The 20,692-nt window shown below is 51.9% G+C and overlaps 1 protein-coding gene across 18 annotated transcripts in view; it reads right to left on the bottom strand.

Moving 5' to 3' along the window:
• The window catches only part of LOC117231509 (ephrin type-A receptor 5), a 59,737-nt gene extending 39,732 nt beyond the window's left edge, over nt 1-20,005 (bottom strand). For 17 of the 18 annotated variants that reach the window (XM_033490021.1, XM_033490028.1, XM_033490072.1 and 14 more), the window contains exons 1-2: nt 18,989-20,005; nt 288-367 (exon numbers count right to left, since the gene is read on the bottom strand). In XM_033490021.1, coding sequence (XP_033345912.1) covers nt 288-367; nt 18,989-19,118 — 210 coding nt within the window. In that variant the 5' untranslated portion in view covers nt 19,119-20,005. Of the gene's footprint in view, nt 1-287; nt 368-674; nt 694-18,988 lie in introns of those variants that run through there. The other variant, XM_033490162.1, reaches the window with a different exon arrangement.
• Between the last annotated feature and the right edge of the window lie 687 nt (nt 20,006-20,692).

The following is a 20,692-nucleotide window of genomic DNA, read 5'->3' as shown; positions in this document are numbered from 1 at the left end:
ACGCGGACGCGGCCGCTGTTCCGTCCGGAACGAGAAAGCGTCGAGCAGATTTCGTACTTTTTCATCTTCTTTCCCTTGCTCGCACACGCTCTTTCGCCTTCGCAAGCCAGCGGAGAAACCCCAGCGCCTCGACTTCCCGTCACGCTCGCGTAGACCACTTTCGTGCCGATCGATGATCTCGCGTAAACCGTAGAGGCGGACCACCTCCGCTGGTGGAATCCTCTTAACGGAGGTCCCTCAACGACACCGGCCGAACGAGATTGCGTCGCGTTAATGGCAAAACTTACCCCTGGGGTGTTAGCTTCCGCGCCGAACGGATACTTTGTCCACTCGAGCTTCTCCTCTTGTGTCGTGTCCAAGAGAACAACTGCAATCAGAGAGGAAGAACGCTGGTTAAATGGCGAAGCTACAGTCGGGCTGCAAAGAAATAATACGAGGGGATAGAAAGGTACGCGTTGCGCTTTTTCGTTCGTGCGCAACACCGATCGACCTGGGTCTGCCGTTAAACGGATCCGCGAGGAAGACCGCGCGGTGGAAAGGACGCAACGCTTCAAACCACGAAGAAACAGCGACGATCGCGATTGGTCGATCGATCAAGGTACGCGATTCCTCGGCTCGACGAGACACTCGTCGGTGTATCGAAACGCGCGCGAGAGCCCCGGCAAAGATTTTACCGTGAAAAGTCAACGGTTTCGAGGGGAACGAGAGAAACGACTCGCTCTCAAAATGGCGGATCCTCGAGACCGTGCTAAAACACCTTGCTTCTCGGCAGCTCTCGTTCTCGTCCTATACGAGAAGGGTGAGAAAGCCCCGGCCGAAGGGAGGAGAGGATCGGGCGAGAGAGAAAAAGAGGGAGACGAAGGGTCGCGAGCGTATCGTTACACACGCGACACAGCCAGCAGGTTGTGCACGTCTTGCGGAGCCGATACTGATCTCCGTTTCCTTGGTTAACCTTACCTTCTTTCAGAAATTTTTCTTAAAAAGAGTTTGACGTGACTCCAGGCGATTCTTCCTGAGCCCACTTTTTGACCTGTTTCGAGCGAGCCTCTGAAAAGCCTATTGAAATTAATTTCACTGTTGCGGATTAAGCATTGGTCCAACCTTGTTCTTTGTTCTTCCTGTTTCCTTCCTTCCAGACCTCCTTCCTCCAGACCTTCCTTTCTTCTTCTTCTTTCACCTTCCGCGGGACCCTTCGCTCCGCCACCTGCTGCTCTCTCGCTCTTTCGCCTTCTTTCTTTCACCACTTCAATGCCCTCTCCGCTTTTCTACGCGTCGGTTCCCTGTTCTCTGCGCCACATCCTCGTTTCGCCTCGCGTTAGCTGCCCAGCTTCTCGTCCTCTTGTCCTGATAATATGGTTGTCCGCGTCCTTTCGTCGTAATGAAACCTGGTGCCACGTCATTGCACTGCCCCCTGACGCGCGAACGGTGTCGTCGATCCCACCCCAGGACTCCGTCCTTAATTCCGACCCGTGACTGCGCCGTGATCCGGGTGCAGCCCGCCCCTGCCGCCGGATGGAATCTCAAAGGTGAAAACTGCGCGCTGCAAAATCCGTCCGAGCCCTTCACCCTCCGCCACCCCGTTGTCCCCCCGTCGACTCTCTTTGCCATCGACACTACCCCCTATCTACCGCCACAGACTGCTGCTTCGACGAGCCACGCAGAATCCCAGGGGCTCTCACGCGTACCGCGATTATCCGACCTCATCGAGACACCGTCGAAACACGGCCAACCGGTGAAAATAATTGTCCCGCGCGCCACCACACCACCTACCTACCTCCGCGGCAGTTCCTTCCTTTTGGCAAATTCGTCGCCGCGGCTTCCAATAGCAGTTACCTCGAAACGAGCTAGCGTCGGCGAAAGATTCCACCAACCTATCGTTGCACGTCGACTATTCCGATCGATCGAATCAGTTTCCTGCCGCGTAATTCCCTTTCCCTGATAATCCTCGTCTTACCTATCCAATCTATTACCGCCTACGCGTTAACGTTCCAAAAGCTCGTTCCATCTTCTCGTGTTTCGCCCGCTCACGAGAACCAACGAACCACGGAGAATTCGTGCAGCGGGGAAGGTAGATGTTTCGTAATGGACACACGGCTACGGTATCCGTGGATTCTGGCGAGTACAACATCCTCGAGTCGAAGCCACTCGAGCCGATCTCCTAAGTCGTCTCTCATTGTGTGTAATAGGCTTTGCAGCGCGCCCGCCCTAATTCGAGCACTCTCCAGAAGTACTTCGGATACATCGAGCAACGTGGCTCTACCGAATTCGCAAAGTAAGGTGCAAGTTCCTCTCGCCACCTCCGATAAACTTTCAGGGTGGTGAAGCTCGCAGATTGACCCGCTCTCTGTTCCACGATGCCTCGTTCCCGCACCATTTACGCCGCTATACGAGAACCGAGTTTCTTCCGTCTCGCGTCCGTTCGCGCGCTGTTTTCTCTCGGAACGACGCTAGAGCGTCGCGAATCCTTCGATCGTCGTACAAAGCGTTAACGTTCACGCTGTCGCGAATCATTAACCGCTGAACTGTGAGACAAAAGTTTCGATTCCCGGCGCTAAAACTCACTGGTAATCTCGATGAAATCGGAAACGACGATTATCGCGAAACATCGCTGGTTTCGAAACGATACTATCGAGAAGAAGAAAAAGGGGAAGGTAGATGTATCGTTGGTCGCGAAGCAGTCACGGTACTATGCGCGTACGACACGTAAATTATGCCACCTGGTACGACACGTGTCACGTTACGCAAGTTGCTCGTATGGCCGGACAACGTGGAGGAATTCTTCGAGCGCGAGGTGGTCGGACTTGCACGAAGAAACCGAGGTAGGTCGTGCACGGTACGAGGAAGGAAAAGATACGTCGCGTCGCCATCACGGAAGAAACCGAAAGTGATCGTTGAACCCGAGAGACGAGATTTTTGCCGGAGGTTCTATCGACGGAGCGACGGAGTTTGGAACGCGGCGTCCAATATAGGCTCTCGATATAGCCTCGTAGAGATGGACGAGGCGTGTCAAGCGGTGACCTTCTCGCGCGGTTCACCGGCTGACACCGGCTCAAGGAACAAGAAGATTACCGGTCTGGGCGAGGAGAGGACAAGTCGCAGCAGGGTCAACTTCGAATTACTATTCCCGAGGGTGTTTACGGAGAAGAGGAAGCGAGCGAACGGATCGTCGGGCCGTCGTGAAAACGGCCGTGTATCCGTCGTCGGACGTTTCTTTTCTTCGTGTTCCTTTACCCTCCTTCTTCGATCCCTTTTCCTCCATAGCACGCACTCTCGCGAGTACGTCGCGAGCGCGCCTGTGTGAGTAACCGGTGTACGACGCGGTCCCGTGAGACGTACCGAATTTAAATTTCAAATTTGGAGCGTGTCGCTGGGTGTGACGGTATGCATAGCGTTGCCTGCCGGCCCTAACTCGCTTCACCGATCGCGCGTCTTTCTTCTCTCCGGAGTTCCATGTTCCTTTCTCCCACGGGCTCGCCGTATATCCGTCCATCTCCCGCGTTCTTTCCATTTATTCGTCCGTCTATCTTCCTCGCTCTCTGTTTCCTTTCTATCCGAGGAAGGAAAGAGCGGCCGCGCGATCCCCGATTTTTCATATTATTCGAATGGCAGATGGCGTGGTCGGGCATCGATACGCGGCGGGGAAAAAATTGAAGTCTCGGATAGCTGGCATTTTCTGGGTTCGTCTAGCGACCAAAGTCAGACAGCGACGTTCCGGAATCTTCTACTCGAGAAGGATTCGGTGGGGTTGCGGTCGATTGCCGAGATAGGATATGGATAAAAATTGCCACGAAATTCCCCATAGGAGGATGGAGAGCGAGTTCGACGTGGAAAGATCGATGTCCGTTCTCGGTGTGGGGTTGTTATCGTAAAAACGGGCTCGATTTCCAATTATCGTTACGCAAGAAGAGGCTTTCTCCCGAGCTACGTCGATGCAGTCGCGATCGTCTCGATTCCGTCGGAGCACAATGCGTTCCTCTAATCGGAGACGATCGCTCACGCACACGCATCCACCTCGACTCGGTGAAAGAAATGAGAATGCCCGGTTGAACGATAAATCAATAGCCGAGGTCGACGAAGGAGATGGATGAGTGACGTAACGAGCCTGTTCTTACCATATGCTTGTAAGAGGTCGGCTCTCGCACGTATATAACCGGAGGTACGATTGAATCGCGCGGGGGAACCTGTTGCCCGATCCGAGACGAGCGGCTACTCCAAGGCGATTAAGATTACGATTTCGCCTCCTGCGCGCACGCACACCTGCGCGTTGCCTCTTTCTCCGAACAACCTCCAAGATCAGCCAGACTCGATCCTCCACGATATGAGATCGTCTCTGTCCTGTGGCTGGCCATTCACTAGCACCGACACGCCGGAAAGTCGATCACCGGAGCTTGATCTTTTAAATGTCACGATTTACCCGGTCTGTTTCGACCGTCGCATAGGTCCGAGGAACCACGAGAGCAAAGTGCATCTCTCTCCCCCTCTCTCTCTCTGTCTGTGTGTCTGTCTGTCTGGATTACCGGTGGTGACACTGGTCTCGACGATTCCCTGAATCGGGCAATAATCGTTTCGCGAGTAGACACTCGACGGAGGAAGGGAAAAATCCGTACGAGGCAGAGTTCGATCGGTCTCGCCGGAAATAGGTTATGGTCGATGTTATCTCGTGGCGAAATTTACGTTTCGCGTATAAGTCGAGCAAACCCGTCCCCGTTTCCGATCTTATCTCTGCCCCGTAAAGACGAACTCGTCGAAATACTCGCGTTGCGTGTTTCCCTGCCGTTCGAACTATCGAGGCTGCCTTTCCGCGATCGTAACCCACGTAAATCTCCGACGATTCAATCTCTTAGCCGGCGCGAGGCGCTTTCCAGAAGGATCGTGACAGCGATCGTACGAGAAGGGAAATATTACGTGGTTCGGCGGTTCGATCGATCATAGACGCGAATCCGCGAGTTTCGTGTCCGAAAGGTCAAAGAGAATCGCGATAGAAGAGCTGCCGGTAGTGGCGCGTCGAGATTGGCAAGGAGAAACGCGTGTGCGTTCGATTATCGGTGTTTGTACAAGTACGCCAGAGGCAGTCGTCGTTCGGCCGAGATGCACGAGTTTCGGTGGATCTCGGCAAAGGTAGAGAAGACTAGGGCGAGAGCGATAGAGAGAGAGAGAGAGAGAGAGAGAGAGAGAGAGGCAGGAGGCAGAGAAGACGAGATTGCCGGTGAGAGGAGACCACCTACGATCCGTAGAGTACGCGGTCAGCGAATATACAACGGTATACGTTCCTCGACTTTATTTCGGCTCTAAAAATGCCGGGACGAGGATCGTCCTGACACGAGTGTCGCGCGACTCGTCTTTTTCCCGGCTCACCGAGCTCTCCTCGCCAAACATCGAAGCTCTTTTCTCTTTGCAACGAACGACACCTCTCTGCCTTTGGCTTAACGGCCTTCCAATTTGTCAGGATCTCTCTTCCCCTGCCCCCTCTCGCCACCCCACCGTTTGCCATTCTTTCTCTCTCCGTCTTTTCCCTTCTCTGCCGTCCGTCCTCTTCCTTTCTTTCTTTGCCACCCTCTTGTCCCTTGCTTCTCTTCCCTCTTCCTTTCGCCGGTTCCTCTTCTTTTTCCTCCCGAACGAGTCCCTCCTTTACCCCCGTCCTCTCCCTCCTCCTTTACCCCGACATATCCTATCGCACCTCGAACCGTTCACCAGGATGTCGTTGACCCATCGAACAGGCGTGCTTGGAGCGCGGCCGATCGGTTGGTCGGTCCCCGCTGCCAAATTCGTGCAACCACGCAGCACCGAGAATCGATAGAGAATCCGGTCTTAATCGTCGGCTCGTCTACGGTGCCACGCGGCTCGGCTCCTCGGTAGTAACGACAGCCTTCCAGATCCTTTTAATTACGCTCGCCGTCAAACGTCTCGGTATCGATCGCATCTCGAATACCAGTTGTCTCCGAGAAGCTTGCTTCGAATCGATCCGCATACGTCGACCTCGGACGGACGTGTGGATCGCGTCGTGCGTCAGGCGCCGCGTTCGGCACACGACCGTTCCCGCGTTCCGAGGAAACGCATTTCCCAATGGATTTCTCGGCAAGAGGAGAGATCCCACCGTGGAAGGAATCGCTGCGTGTCCGAGTGCAACGGAGAAAAGGAGGCGCGAACCAGGGACAAGGATAGACGAAGTCGTCTGGCAGAAGAGGAAAAAATACGAGGTGCTCGGAAACTTAAGCCCAGTCTTGGTTCTCTGCGGGATCCCGCGGGTACCGTGTGCACGATATCTTTGGGTCCAACTGGGCGGCATGGGGAGCCTAAGGGAACAGCCGGAACAGAGGGAGAAGGGTGAAAGAAGCTCTCCGAACGTGGCCCGGCCCACGCCACGACGGGCCGAACGGGCCAGCACGCAGCCATCGTTGGAATTACCATTTACATAGCGTTATTACGTTTGCGCATAATGTATGTACACGTGTTAAATCAATTATTCGAACAATATGGGTCCCAACCACGACTCTCGCAAGTCGACGATCAAACGTCTTTGGACACTGCGTGTCCGCGACAGGTTAGATTACCCGGTTCGCTTCGTTCTCCTCTCTCTCTCTCTCAATTTTCTCTCTTTCGATCGTCTGCCCTCTCTTACCAATTCGCCCATCTAGCCCTCTTCTCTTTTTCTTTTCTCCTTCTTCTCCTCCTCTCGCAGGTTCTCGCGAGGCTCTTTGCATATGGATCTTGAATTTCAATTGTGCTTTTCAAGTGCAGCCCCCTCCCTTTTGTTTCCCCCGTCCGCCCCTTCGACTACCTTCGCCCTGGCTTTTATTCCCGCCCCGCCTCTTTCCCTTTCAATCTTCTTCTTTCGTCCTGCGCTTGTTTCGCGACAAAGACACAGGAGCGACAGACAACGCGATGAGCGGCGCGGCGAGCGAGAAGCGCGTGTACGAAAACCGAATTGGATAAAAAGCAGTTGTACGACGAACAGCAGCAGCCGGCCAGCCGGCCAGCCAGCCAACCAGTCAGCCAGTCAGCCAGTCAGCCAGTCAGCCAGTCAGCCAGCCAGTCAGCCAGAGGGTCGATATAGAATGCGACGAAGGTGAAAAGAGCGGTACCGTGACGCGCCATCGATCATTCGTTGGATCGAAGCCAAGTCATCGAAATACTTATTTGTTTCCGTGTGCTCGGTGATGTACGTTCTCCCGGCGAGATAAATAAAATTCTCTCGTGACGTCTCCTTCTGCCTCGTAAATTTCACCCGACCGGCGTTTAACGCGACTATCCGGCGACGACGCTCGCCTGCGAGCGTCCTCGTTTTTAATTTATCCCGCCACCCTTTGCCTGGAAACGTCGCGTCGCGCAGTCTTGGTTCGCGAGCCGCGCGCAACCGCATTAGCATCTAAATCAACCCGAGCCAGACTTTGCCGAAGAATCGGCCCCGATGAAACAACGGTAATCAAATTTATCATCTCAAAGAACCGTTTAAGAGAGACTAGGACTCGCGTTCAACGAGAACCTAACTCGTCGACCGCAAAAAGACGCTTCCTGCGATCCTCTTGTCGAGCAATTTGCCAGCGAGCCTACCTGCCCCAACGAAAATAAGCTTGCGTTTTTCCTTTTCTCTGTTCTTCCACGTTTCCACGGATTCCGCTCTTCGCTCTTGCGCATTAGCATGCAAATTAGCCTCTGACCACAATAATCAAATTAATCGTCCTAAACGTCCGATCGACCGTTATCATCCTACGGGTCCACGAAACAAAAGCGACCGATTATTCTACCTCGTCCTTTCTCTCGTTTCCCCGTTTTTTTATTCGGCCCCTGTCTTCCTAACTCTCGTCCGCCAACTAGAAATTCCTCGTTATACCGTCGCATCGGTCGCTGGTCGGGCTGGTTTTTTTTTTCTTTTTCCTCTTTTTTTTTTTCTTTTTTTCCCCCCAACGGATCCATCGATTCGTCGAAGCGATCGCGGCGGAAATCGCTGGAAAATTGATAGACCGGCGTCGCTCGGCACACCAGACCTTTATTGGAAATTTATGCGGATCAGTAATTCTACGCGGCCGCGATACTGTTAGGTATTCGAGGATCGTTACCGCTTCGGGTCTATCGTTGCACGGATTATACCGAGCGGGAACGAACGCACGAGTTAATTAATAAAATGAGCAGATGGGGAGAAAAAACTATTCCGATTCGCGGTAGTCGAGTCGCGCAGACGTTGCACGCGGTTGCCAACGTTCGTGCGTCTATGTGGCCGTTTTCTCCACTCCATTTGTCGGCCACCTGTCCGATCGGCAATTTATGCCGCTCGGTAATTTCACATACCGAGAATATTAGACATCGACACGTTGCACCGCTACCAGCGTGCGCGCGGGCACGCGGCCCGCTCACAGCCGCAATCGCGCGGACGACCAACCAAGCGAGTAGAACGACTCGCTCCGTACACGCTGTTGCAACGTGCTCGATCGCTCGCCTCGTCTCGCGTATATTCTCTCTCTCTTTCTCTCTCTCTCTCTCTCTCTCTCTGTGCACCACACCGCACCGATCCTCGCTTGTACGATCTTACACACTCGTGGACTTAGCGACTCGCACAGAAACTCGTGTGTGCCTCGGCAGCGCGCGTTCGTTATACCAGCTTTCTCTCTTTCCAGTATACACGCTATACACCCTGCGCGACCGCGATTTATCTCGACCGGTTAATGCGTTCCGAGAATCTATTACTGGCCTCCCAATATCATAATTATTTTATTAGCGGGTCACTCATTATCCGCCTTTTTACAGCCGCCCTGAGATTACGATTATTCCTCCCCACCTTCTCGCCGGCTACTCGTTTCTCTTCTCTTTCGTTCGAATCCCTGCGAGTATCAAAAGCGTTCTTTATTTTCGCTTCGCTGCCACTCGAGCCACGTGTTTCTCTCGATTCGCTACATTTCGTGAACAACGCGACTTTTGTGCGGCCTGAAACGAGCGCGGTGGCGAACGGCTCGTCGTTTTCGGGATTATTTGATCGTTCAAGTATCGACCCGAGTCTGGCTTCGACCGAGTCTGACTCACGACCGATGGATAAGACGTCCGACGAATGATTTCCTGCAGCGTTTCGCGTGGAACGTAATCGGTCGAAAACACCTGGAGCGACGTCTCCCACGGAACGATATTCCGAGAAGTCTCGATTCTTCCAGAGACTGTCCGTTAATCACCGCATAGTCGAGGCGATGAGAGGGACGGCAGAGTTCATTAGCGGCCGAAGAAAATATTTGCGGCTTCGCCCGATTCGCCCTGGTTTTTTTCCCGTCGACCTTCCTCCCGCCCTTCTGTCAGGAATCTTTTAATTCCGAAGCACGAGGCGGGGTACAGTCCCGCGCGTGTTGTTAAGCCCGAGATTTTACGACACGATCCGAAATAACGAGAAACCTGAGTCATCCGCGCGCATAACTTATTTCGTTTTACCATTCAGCCTCCATATGCGTTACCCCACCTCTGTCGCCGCATCGTGTGCGTCCGAAGAAAAGTCCGGATCGTAATCCCACGGAGGGAGAGACCCGTCGCCCTAGATATATCCTCTTCCTATCGCGCCTTAATTCGATAACCTTCTCTCGTTCGATTCTTCTTCCACGGCTCGTCTACCGATGACCGAATTAAAAATAATTACCGCGGACAGAACCTACCGACAAGATGAATCGAGGCTGCACAATCTGCCGCCGCTGTTACGATCTCACGGGGATTACGAAGATTTGCAGTTTACCATTCGCGAATGACGACGCGGCTACGACAAGGACCAGAGAGAGGAGAGAGAGAGAGAGAGAGAGAGATCAGAGACCATCCTCTGTTCACTCGGGTATTATCATAATTGAAAAATATAATCCGCGAGATGCTATCGTTCTTCGCGTGTATATATATATATGCATGAGTTCTCTCATCTATAAATATAGTAGCGTAATCCGCGGTCAGCGTGCCAACGATAAAAAAGCTATACGTACGCGAAACCACGTTAAAGGAGAGTCTCCACTCTCTTGGGTGGTTATTAATTTTTAGCAGGCGATGCGTGTGTGATCGATGGTACTCGTGGAATCCTATTCCGTTCCGAAAGCGGGAAAGGTTAAAAGTTTCGCAGAAATACGCGGCGCGAGCTTGTCGCGGAAATTCGCTTCGGTGCTCGGAGTCGAACGCTTCTGCCACGTTCAACGTGTACCCTTAAACGTAGCCGTTTGCTCCTAAACGCGGATCCATTATGCCGTCTTAGAAATACATCGAAGCGCACCTGCGCTCTACACGAACACGATATCAAACTCGTTTCAAAGCGCGAGACCTTCGTGTACCAGATCTGGGCATTCCATTTATTCAGCGAACCCGAACCTTGTACAGCCTTATTACGTTCTCGCCGATCTCTCTTAACGTCTTATTTCCTGGGAAACTTGCTAATTTTTCTGCGACTCCGTTTCTTTCTTCCGTCGTTATTATATCGGAGTTACGAGAATCGTTGGATCTCGCAAAGTGATTTCTCATCGAGAAACTTTACCCAGCCGCGTCCTTTACGCTAGTTCGTCGTTGATACGCGCGGTTTCTCGGTCCAAGTTTACGTACATAGATTTATTTGAAACGTTACAAGTCCTTTCGCGTCAAGGCAGACAAATTCGCTACTGCCATTCTGTTACAAAGCGGTAATTCGTACAGATCGTTATGTTCGTGGGTACATAAAAGGTGCGTAAATTACGAAAACTGTTTTCAACGGATTCACGAGTTTCCAATTAATCGTCGGATTTACTTTGCTTTTCCGCAAGCGTCCTGATACGTACGAAGCTAAAAATACGCAATGAACGTGTTAATCGGACCGAGAGAGCGTTCCCTTTGCCTTCCAAGCAGCGGAAAATAAGGAAGTCGCAAGGAATTCCGTTTCCCCGCAGCGACCCGATGCAAACTCGAACGAAAAGCAAAAGTAACGGTAGTTGGTTAGTCGTAAAAGCCACCAGCAGAGCTAATAGACCTATCCCGACCACGAAACGAGAAGACAGAGACGCGGTGGCGAGAAACGAAAGAAAGGAACGTTTTATCTTGGAAAAGGGAAAATTTAGGGCCCTTCCTTTTACCACTTTTCTATCCCTCTCTTCGTCCGTATCTCTCACCCCGACCATTTCCCTCTCGCTCCCTCTTTTGCCCATATTCCTTCGCTACAGCAGTCTGCCATATTATCACTGGCCTCGAACTACCTGTATTATTAATGGTGGCCTTTGGGTACAATGGGACGAAAAACAGCCCTGGGTTATCTTGCCTCGTAAAATTCTATTGGCTCTGACGTATACCGGGAAACGCAGTGTCTGTTCTCCACCAGTATTTTCTTATCTACTTGCCTCCTCCTTTTCGCCGGCACCTGTGTGTCCTTCGACTTTTCGCGGCCTTTGACCCTACACGATAAGATACAAGGTATTTCCGTTCTTATTCGAAAACACGTGTCGTCCGTCTAGGATCCGCGAGTACTTTGCGACGCTTCGACTGCGCGACCGTCCCCGAATCCAAATACGATTAGAACGTATTTTTCCTTTTAAGAGAAACCATCGCGAGTTCGAGAGCTTTTCGCGCGAGCAAAGCCGACCTTTTCGATTCGTCGGAACTGTCCATTCGTTGCAACGATAACCGAAACGTTAGAGCCGAAGAAGCGAGACGTCATCGAGGAAAGCGTAATCGAGAAAGGATAATTCTGCGAACAGAGGACAGAATCGATACGATCTAGTCAGACGAGCGGTATCGGGATTCGATGGAGCGAAGTAGGTGCGGCGCGAGCGAAATCTCGCCGCCGTCTGGTTGAAATTTATTTTGGAATACGCGTGCACGCGAGACGACCAGACGACCACGGGCACGGTGTGTTCGTTTATTGCGAACGCAAGAGTCGTGAGAGAAGGAGCGAAGAGGATAGGCGCAGTCTGGTACACAGGTAGAGAAAGAAGTCCCCCCCCCCCCTCCCTCCCTCCCTCCCTCTTCCTCCGCCTTCTTTTCGCGGATGCGGCTGCTGGATGACGGAGGGAAGTCACAAATTTTTTCATTAATATGCAGCGAGACACCCTCCTAACTCTCTGCACGGGAAAAGGTAATGTAGTAGCAGGGGTAAAAAGGGAGAAAATGCGGTGTACCTGTGTGCGTGCCTCTACGGTGGATTCTCGCGCGTGTATGCGTCCGTGAGGCCGAGGCACGGCGTGGGTGTAGGAGAGAAATAATGGTCTGCTAGGAAATGTAACCAGCCGACGCTCACGCCCTCGTCGCGACGCCTCGAGAGACTTTACGGGGGAGAGAAATCGAAGAAAAGCGGCCGAGAGACAAAACTGGATAAAGGGGAGCAACGGAGACGGAAAACGGGGTGCGAACCAACAAAGAATACGTATAAAATGTTGCACCGATATCTGCTTGGATATACGCTGCATTCGGGGGACCATTTCTCTCCGTTTTTCCGTATTATTTCTCACCGAATCGAGATGTCCGTCTGCTGAAATATTCTCCTTCTCGGGTTTACATACACATACACGCACTCGTGCACACATGCATTCGATTCTACGCGAATTTCTCCTACCCAAAGTGGAAACTACTATCCAGACGAATAATATCTAAATACACGGCGTTGCCTCTCCTTTCTTTCCGCAAAGAAACCAACTTGGCGCAAACGTACGTACGTACGTACGTACGTGCCAGTACGTGCCAGTTAAGGCAACGTCGATTTTTCGTAAAAAGAGACCGCGGTCGCGTTTGATCCGTCGACGGAAGAAAGTTCACGACCAAGATCGTGCAAATCCCGGCTGTTGGCAGCGCTCGAAAGCGAGAAACACGTAATACGGGCTCCTCGATGCACGTCGTTGTCGTACTTGGAGCCCCGCTATTCCAGGCGTTTTACTCGCCGGCATACCTAACCTCTCTATATATCTCTATACCCGTCTCCTCCTTTCCTTATTCAACCTCGTTCTTTCCTCGTCCCTCCTTGCTCGAGATTTTTCTTGGCGATTAAAATTTATGCTCACTCGTGTTCCCGGTGCGTGCATATCGCGTTTCGTCTCGCGCGATGCTCGTTTTGCGCCGGGTTACGCACACGCCCAGCATCGCGCGTCTTTTTCGCCGCGTTACAGACCCGCCTAACAGTCTCTCGCGATCTGCCTTCCTACGAGTACCTGAAATCGCCGCAACCACACCACGCATCCTCCGCGGCAGGCCAAGTCGTCGTTCGACGAACGACGTTTCGCGGAAATTTTTCCATCGTTAACCGATCAACGTCGTCGAAAAGAAGAGTCGCGAAAAAAGAATGGAAAATACGACGCTGCGTTGCTCTTCTCGATCAGAGATGTTCTACCTAGCGTTTCGAAGCCGAAGGAAATGAAAGTTTTAAAGCCCGTACGATGCAACTTTACCTGCAGAGGTGGAGAACGGGAGAAATACAAACGTTTCACAGCGTATCTCGAAACGTAAGAAAATGCTGGATAAACGCTAGACGAAACAAAAAGTATAAATTCGATTAGAAATATTATTTCTATACTATTCGAAAAGCGTAAGATATCTCGACGATAAACGGCTCGTTATTTTCTACCTCGCTACGCGTGTTCGTCAAAGCGTCGAGCCTCGGGTCGAACTACGATGAACCAAGATCGAATGTGACGCGGACGTAGGAAAAGTAAGAAACTGGCCGAAGGAGCGGCACTTTCACCGGATCTCTATACCGAGCACAACGGAGAGATAGTCCGACGCGTGATCGATCCAACGATAAAGAGTTAAACCACACTGAGCAATACATGGGAATATCGGGATTTCGAATTCGTTTGGGGTTCGTTGAACGATGTTTGTTCCAACGTCTAGCTGGGCTTTTTTTTCCGGACGTTTTCCGCGGCTGAAGAACCCATTTGTCCCCTGTGGATCGAGTTGTCGCGGAAAGAGGATCGGCAGAGCTCGCAAAGGGACCACCGATGATGACTCGCTTTTATCGGCGGAGCGATTGCGGCAGCTGCGGCGAAAACTGATCGCTATTGCTGCCCCGAAACCGAATAAGATTGGCATTAAAAGCAAAGGACGCGGTGGTTATGTCCGAGCGGCGCGGACCCGAGCGAAGCGTTTCCAGCGGGAAATATTGATTTTTAATCTGGTCCGTTATACCGCACCTTTGTGACCCGGTGGCGATGCGACGATGAATATTGCGCTGCCACGGAGATAGATATCGAAAATTTAAATCGAGTCCGTGGATCACAGCGCGTGTGTATGCGCGCGCGTGCGTATGTGTGTGTGTGTGTGTGTGTGTGTGAGTCAGGCGGAAGAGAGAAATATCGCGGAAGGAAGTAGGAAACGCGGGACGCGTGGAAAAAGCAAGCGACGAGTCTGTCTGCAAAACGTTTCGATTCCCTCTGGATTAACGTAACTGTGCAAGATTGCGGTACTATCGCTTCGAAAATTCCAGCGGACTCGATCGAGAATCGGCGTAAACCGAAGGCGCCGGTTTTCTCGCCGAGGATCGTTTCGATCGTCCAACACGGATCGCACGACTCTGTCGTCTCCTTCTTCCTTTTGTCTCGGCTTCCATCTCGGTCCTCGGCAGCGATACTTCTCTCAGAGGCTCGGTCAATGAGAGTAGCCTACATTCGTCCGTGTGATCGTTGCCTGGCGCGCGCACGCACGCACACACCCGGCAAAACCGTAAGTCCTCCTCGTCGCTCCTGTTGCCGGATCCGCGGGCATGGACGCGCGCACCATAGGCGCGTACAAAAGGACACGAAGCCAGGAACGGGCACACGTAGCTACGTACGGCGCGGCGTTCTCCCGTAAGAAGAGACACACACGGAGGAAGACGGAGCACACGCAAACTCCGCTCCAATGCGAAAAAGGAGGATGGAGAGAAGGAGAGAAACGGTGCGCCAGCACACGCATCGCAGAGCCAGCGTGCTCTCCTCCGTCTTGCTTTCTCTTTGCGGCGTTCCTGCTGGCTGCCTCTTCGTCGGTCGACCGGCAGGGGGCAAGTTTCAGTCTGTCCTTGTCAGCTCGATAGGATGCTGCCACGGGCTTCGTACACGGCTGGAACCTGGACCGGAGTAGTAGGCTGTACAGGTATGCACGCGGTGGGCTGGTCGGGCATTCCTGCGGCGTTGCCGCGTCTCTTACTCACCGTAAGGCCCCGATCAAGTAAGAATAAGAGAGAAACGAGGATATAGCCGGCAGGGACGAAGCAGGAGAAGAGGAGGCCGACCGACCGGGCCGGGGGGAATCGAGAGAAAGAGGGATCCGAAAGAGGAAGGAGCAGCGGAGAGGCTCGGCGCAGCTCGAACGAGTCTTTCTGCCTTTTCGTGGAGGCAATCGGGTTCGTTCGAGAGAGGACTGCCTCCTTGTGGCTCGACCTGCTCCCGAGACTTCTCCCGCCGTTGCTCCTGCTTCTGCTCCAGCTCCAGCTCCAGCTCCAGCCTCAGCTTCGGCACCAGCTCCCGTTCGCGCCGTCACCGTGCTCGCCATCCACCGGCTGCTGCGGCGTCCGTTGGACCCCTGACCGCGACACGTCGCGACTCTTGCCACATTCGACCAATTTTTTCCCAAACTACCGCGCTTCTTCTTCTTCTTCTTCTTCTTCTTCTTCTACTTCTGCTTCTTCCTGGTCGCGGCACGTGCGAGGAAAATCTACCGGAGCTTCCGACCACTGGCGATTCAACGCGTCGAAGGAAACGTCGAGTGTCGGTTACGAGTCTCGTGCTTTGAAAGCGATAACGCAGGTACATGCTACGCGCGGGCAAATTTGCGGACGGTACGTTGCATTTTCGTCTTTATTTGGCTGTTGAATAACCAGAGTATACGAACGAAACGAGTAGGACGGAATCGTATTAGACGATCCGATCTGTCAGTTTGGTCGGGCGCCGTTACGGTCCACTGTTAAAGGGAAATCGAAAGGACAGATTCGAGGGTGGAAGGACAAAGTGATAGAGCTCTAAGCGTGTCCACGTAGCGAACGAACCGTGGAACACCGAGTGGCTTGCTCGTCGTTCCAGAAAGTAATCGAATTTCAGCCACCGTGTTATACCGTTCGAACCCTCCGAGGGTTCGCCCGATTTCATAGAAGGAACCAAAGACTCCGAGAGACTCTGCGTTCGGATCTCGCGTACCAAAACTGATTTCGCGTTTCCATCGGATTCCTCTCGAAAATCGGCTCCGTGTCTGGCGGAGAGAGTCTGCGGTGAGATCGGTTAGAAGGCTGCTGGCTCGACAAATTCGCTTAGCCGCAAAGTTTATCGTCGAAGAGACCCGCTGTTTACGAGTCGACCAGCGGATACTGTAATACGAGTAGTCGACCTTTCAGGGATCCGGTCGAAGAATGAAATTCAGAGATATAACGGGAGAAGCGGAGAGCAAAGCACGAAGTCGAGATATCCAATAGGCAAGGGTAACAAGGAGCTCGGATTTCGCGCAGGTCGAAGGAAACCAAGTTAGCCGTCTTCATTGCGCGGACACGGTCCACCGGGGATGCGTATTCTTGACAAGTTCCATTAAACGCCCAAAGTTCTCATCGCAGCGAGGAAACTCCCGGGCGATCGCGGTATCAAAACTTGCCGCAGAAGTACTCGGCCACGAAACCCACCGCGGACGTCCCGTAAAAATCGTACAACGATACGTCCAAGACGGGAATTTTTATTAATCCATCGAGATTTCGTTCCAGGACCACGAGGGAACAACTTGGCATTGCCCATTTTTTATAACGGAGTAGATTTACGATTCGAAATTCAGGTTCTCTTCGCTCGTGACGATATCAATGTAACGAAGGTCGCTGGAGTATCGAAGACATCGTCGTTCGTTTTAACGTTTACCAGCTTTGACTGGACTGTCGTCGACAGGTTCTTCCCGTCTCTTGCCGCTTTATATCGAAATATCGCTTTCTAGTCGTAAAGTCGCGAAACCGACATAGATTTTCAACGCGGATAAAGGTTAAAAAATTCGACGATATCGGTTGCTCGGGTTTTTCAAAACGGTAACGGACGTTCGTGACGAGAATCTATCGGTGGGAAGAGAGACGCGGTCTTCTTAGCGATCGGTGTCGAGAAGAAACACAGCGCGCATCGAAAAACGCCACCAAGACCCTTCATCTAGAAATCGGCTCACGTAGAGTAAACAGGCCCTGCTGAGTTTGCCGGCCAATTTCGAAGAGGAGTCTATATATGCCCACCGTTTGCCTCCTTCCTTCCTGTCTAGAGAGCGCGTCGAAATGATCCCCTTTTAATGCCGCAGCACTAACTACCGGCACCTCGAACGATCCCGCAATTCGGAAGATTGGCCCACATTACGAAATTATCGTTATTCCCGACGAAAGAGGGATGAAGGGGTGCAGAAACGGACCCATCGAAAACCCTGCGGCGCCAGCTTCTTTCCGCATAAATATGGAAAACGTTCCGGATAGCTCACCACGACCATCTCCGAGAAACCTTCCTAAAAAGCCCTCGTTCCTATCGCTCGAATAAATTTCTGCCGCGGTTATAGATCACGATACGTCCGTACTTGGCATACTCGAATCGTTTAAAAGCGATCCCAAGGGTCTTCGTGGTTTGAATCGTCGATCGTAAAGGATTAAAACAGGGACGCGCTGTTATCGTTATAAAATATCGTTACCATCGGATATTTTCCCGTTTGGTCGATCGAGCGGAAAATTTGGGACGCAGTCTTCGAGTTCGAGCTCCGCCGAGTTGAGTCGAACGAATATCCGACAGGATATAGATCGATCGAGTTCTCGGTAAATATCGCTGCGCCAGGCCACCTACGAGAATACCGATCAAGTCGCGTACGTTCGAGGGTTCTACATAGTCTTGGCTAACACGGGGCAAGTTCTCTCGCAGCAGGTTGATTCCCTGCATCTTCGATGGAACCGAGCGTGCATATCGGTGCATATCGATTTGCGCGAATCGCTAAACCCACGGAAAGACCAGACCAATCTGCACGATGCGTGGTAAAGCGTCGATTCTCGTATCGTACACACGGTAAAATCTCATTCCGTCGTTACGAAAGGGTAATCGCGTTTCTAAAATTTCTTTCCGATGATTCGAACAGATTCCGATCGACCAACAGCTGCCCAAGTAACGCCGTTTAGGCGCGTCGAAGCAACGTCGAGAAATAACGTTTCCGGATAAACGACATTCCATTAGTTGCCGTCGCTTCAACGTTAATTAACTTATTTACAAGCAAACGATCAACGGTGGTCGTATCGAGGAATCTATCGGTCGACCTCTAGTCGCCGTTTCGAAAAGAAGAAAAAAGTAGACAACGTATCTCGGAGTTCTCCGAGGAAGCTAGTAATTATGTCGTCCATAAAACGATTTCAAACACCAGTGCGTTGTAACGTCGGAGACTTTCTATCGCAATCGTTCCCGATAGGGAGAGGGGTAGGTCTGGCGGCAGGCGTACAACTTAATCGATGCATCTAGCTAAGTATACAGAAGGAAGTAGCAATCGCATTCGCGTATCGTGTCCCGAGGTGTCGTCCTAGACTATCATCTAGCTTTATGATCCTTAGATAGAGCAAAGTACAGTTTGTACAGGGTGATTCAATCGACGTATCGAAAAATATCGAACAACAAAATGACTATTAATCGTTTTTTAAATCTCTGTTTTTAGCAATTTAACTCTACTACGATAATTTCGATAGCGGTTCGATCAGTTCGTGCCGTTCGTTTTCTCGTCGTTTAAACCTTGACGGTGACAGCTTTGATTCCATTCCCGTTCTTTTAGAAAACATCAATGGACAGGCGATGTTGGAATATTCGAGATTTTAAGCGTCTCGACGATCGATAAACTTTGCTCTTAGAATTCGTGCACACCCGTCAATTTTGCCAAAGAAAGCGAGAAATAACAAAAGTTTCGAGCAACTCTAGTTCCAGTACAAGAAGATGATGCAAAATTCTATCGATCGACTTTTCGCACGCGTTACCAACTTTCCTCGAGTGTACTCCGCGACGATACACGTCTTTGGATCAACCTGTATAGAAAGAAAGAAAGAGAGAGAAGAAAGTAGAAGAGAAGAGAAGAGAAGGGAAGAACAGAGGGTTACCTTGTTCCGCGTGGGTCCCTCGCGGGCAGATCAGCAACAGCAGCAACGGCAGAAGGTGGGCAGCGGAAGCAGCAGCGGCGGCGCAGGTGGCTAGAAGGCCTGCTACGCCCGCCATATTGAAGGGGGCCATTCTTATCGTAGCCCCACCGTGGGGCCGCCGGTCCTCTCACGATCTGTGCGAGGCTGCAGCACCGGCAGCGTCGTCACTCTCTCCTCCTCATGCCTCCTCCACGCTTCGTCTGCTCTTTCCGCACGTCACGCGACGACGACGTGCAACCACCCTCGTAGCCTCCCGACTCCTCCAGCTTCAACGCTACAACCACCTCCTCCTTCTCCTCCACCTCCTCCTCCTCCTCCTGCCTCCTCTTCCTCTTGCTCCTGCTCCAGGTCGCGCAACCCTTCCAGATGTGCCGTGCAGCCCACCGGCGTTTCTTACCCTTCCGAAAAGTAGCTTCGCTTCTCGAATAAAGCGCGCACCACCCCTTCTTCCTCTTCACCCTCCTCTTCGTTATTGTCCGTCCACGAGTTACTGTCGCTCGCTGTACTCGCCAGTCGACTTTCTTCCTCCTTCTCTCTTGAAAAAAGAAACGATCGCCACCGAATACCTTCTATGCCATTAACAGCGATTAGGCCGCTCGTTGAAAGCTCGTTGTAGATCTGGGGTTTTTCGCGATTGATAGGCTCTCGGTTGCACGAAACACACGACGGACGTGGACTTGGCCGCATTTACCACTCGCGATCGTACCGGAAGTAGTCAGGTACCGCTCTTGCACGACCGCCGCGAATATCCCGTTCGATTTCCCCCCCGCCCCCCTTTCCTCTCACTTATAAAAGGCAGCTTCCCTTAACGACGAGCCGAGATTCGTCGCATTTCCCCTTTGCTCTGCCTCTCTGTATTTTTTTTTTCTTCTCCTTCTTTTTTGTACTTTTCTCCTCCTGGTTTTCGTCTCTTCTTCCCGTCAACGCCTGAATTTTCTCATAGACGCGCGCTCCACGCTCCACGGGCTGGCTCGTCTGAAAGAAACAAAGATGAACCGCATTAATTAAAATCCGCGAAATATCCTTCCCCATTCGGTCGTCTCTACCCTTCTACCACCTTCTTTCTGATATCTCCGCCGACCGAACACGGACCGCCGACTCTATTTCCATCTCCTTTCGTCGAGATACGAAGCGCGCGACTCTAATGACATCCCTAAATGGAAACAACGGCACGGTCGTTTTTTGGCTGTGCTCCGCGGTCGCGACGATCGAGTCCGTCTAACTAGTGGGATACCGTTTTATACGCTTTCCATCCCTCGTATCTGACTCTTTTTGTCTCTTTGTTTCTTACTTCGGTGGTTTTAAATGGCGCACCGGTTCGCTAAAACTTTACAAATTTACGGAACCTGTTTTCGAACGGACGTCGCGCTTTTACACCATCTTTTACTTGGACGCTAGAGAAGAGCGCAAAGCTGCAAGTAGCGTTCGACGATACTACAACGGGTAAGAACGTTCTGCGCCAAAGCACGTAGAAGTCAGGCGTTCGAAAACCAGCGATTTGCTTACCGCGGCACTTTGAAAATTTCTCCCACATGAGATACGGAAAATGTGACTTGGTGCTCACACCACGAAACAGGATTTCGTCTATACGAAACATAAAAGGAGGAGGACCGACGATAAATTTCTTTGGTGGCGAACGATCGTCGTAGGAAAGTTTCGTTCCGA

Source organism: Bombus vosnesenskii, unplaced genomic scaffold (genome assembly GCF_011952255.1).
Source record: "Bombus vosnesenskii isolate JDL3184/JDL3185 unplaced genomic scaffold, Bvos_JDL3184-5_v1.1 scf7180000013263, whole genome shotgun sequence".
In the NCBI taxonomy this organism is placed as follows: domain Eukaryota; kingdom Metazoa; phylum Arthropoda; class Insecta; order Hymenoptera; family Apidae; genus Bombus; species Bombus vosnesenskii.
The sequence above is the reverse complement of the archived record's forward strand: the minus strand, read 5'-3'. Positions and strand labels throughout refer to the sequence as shown.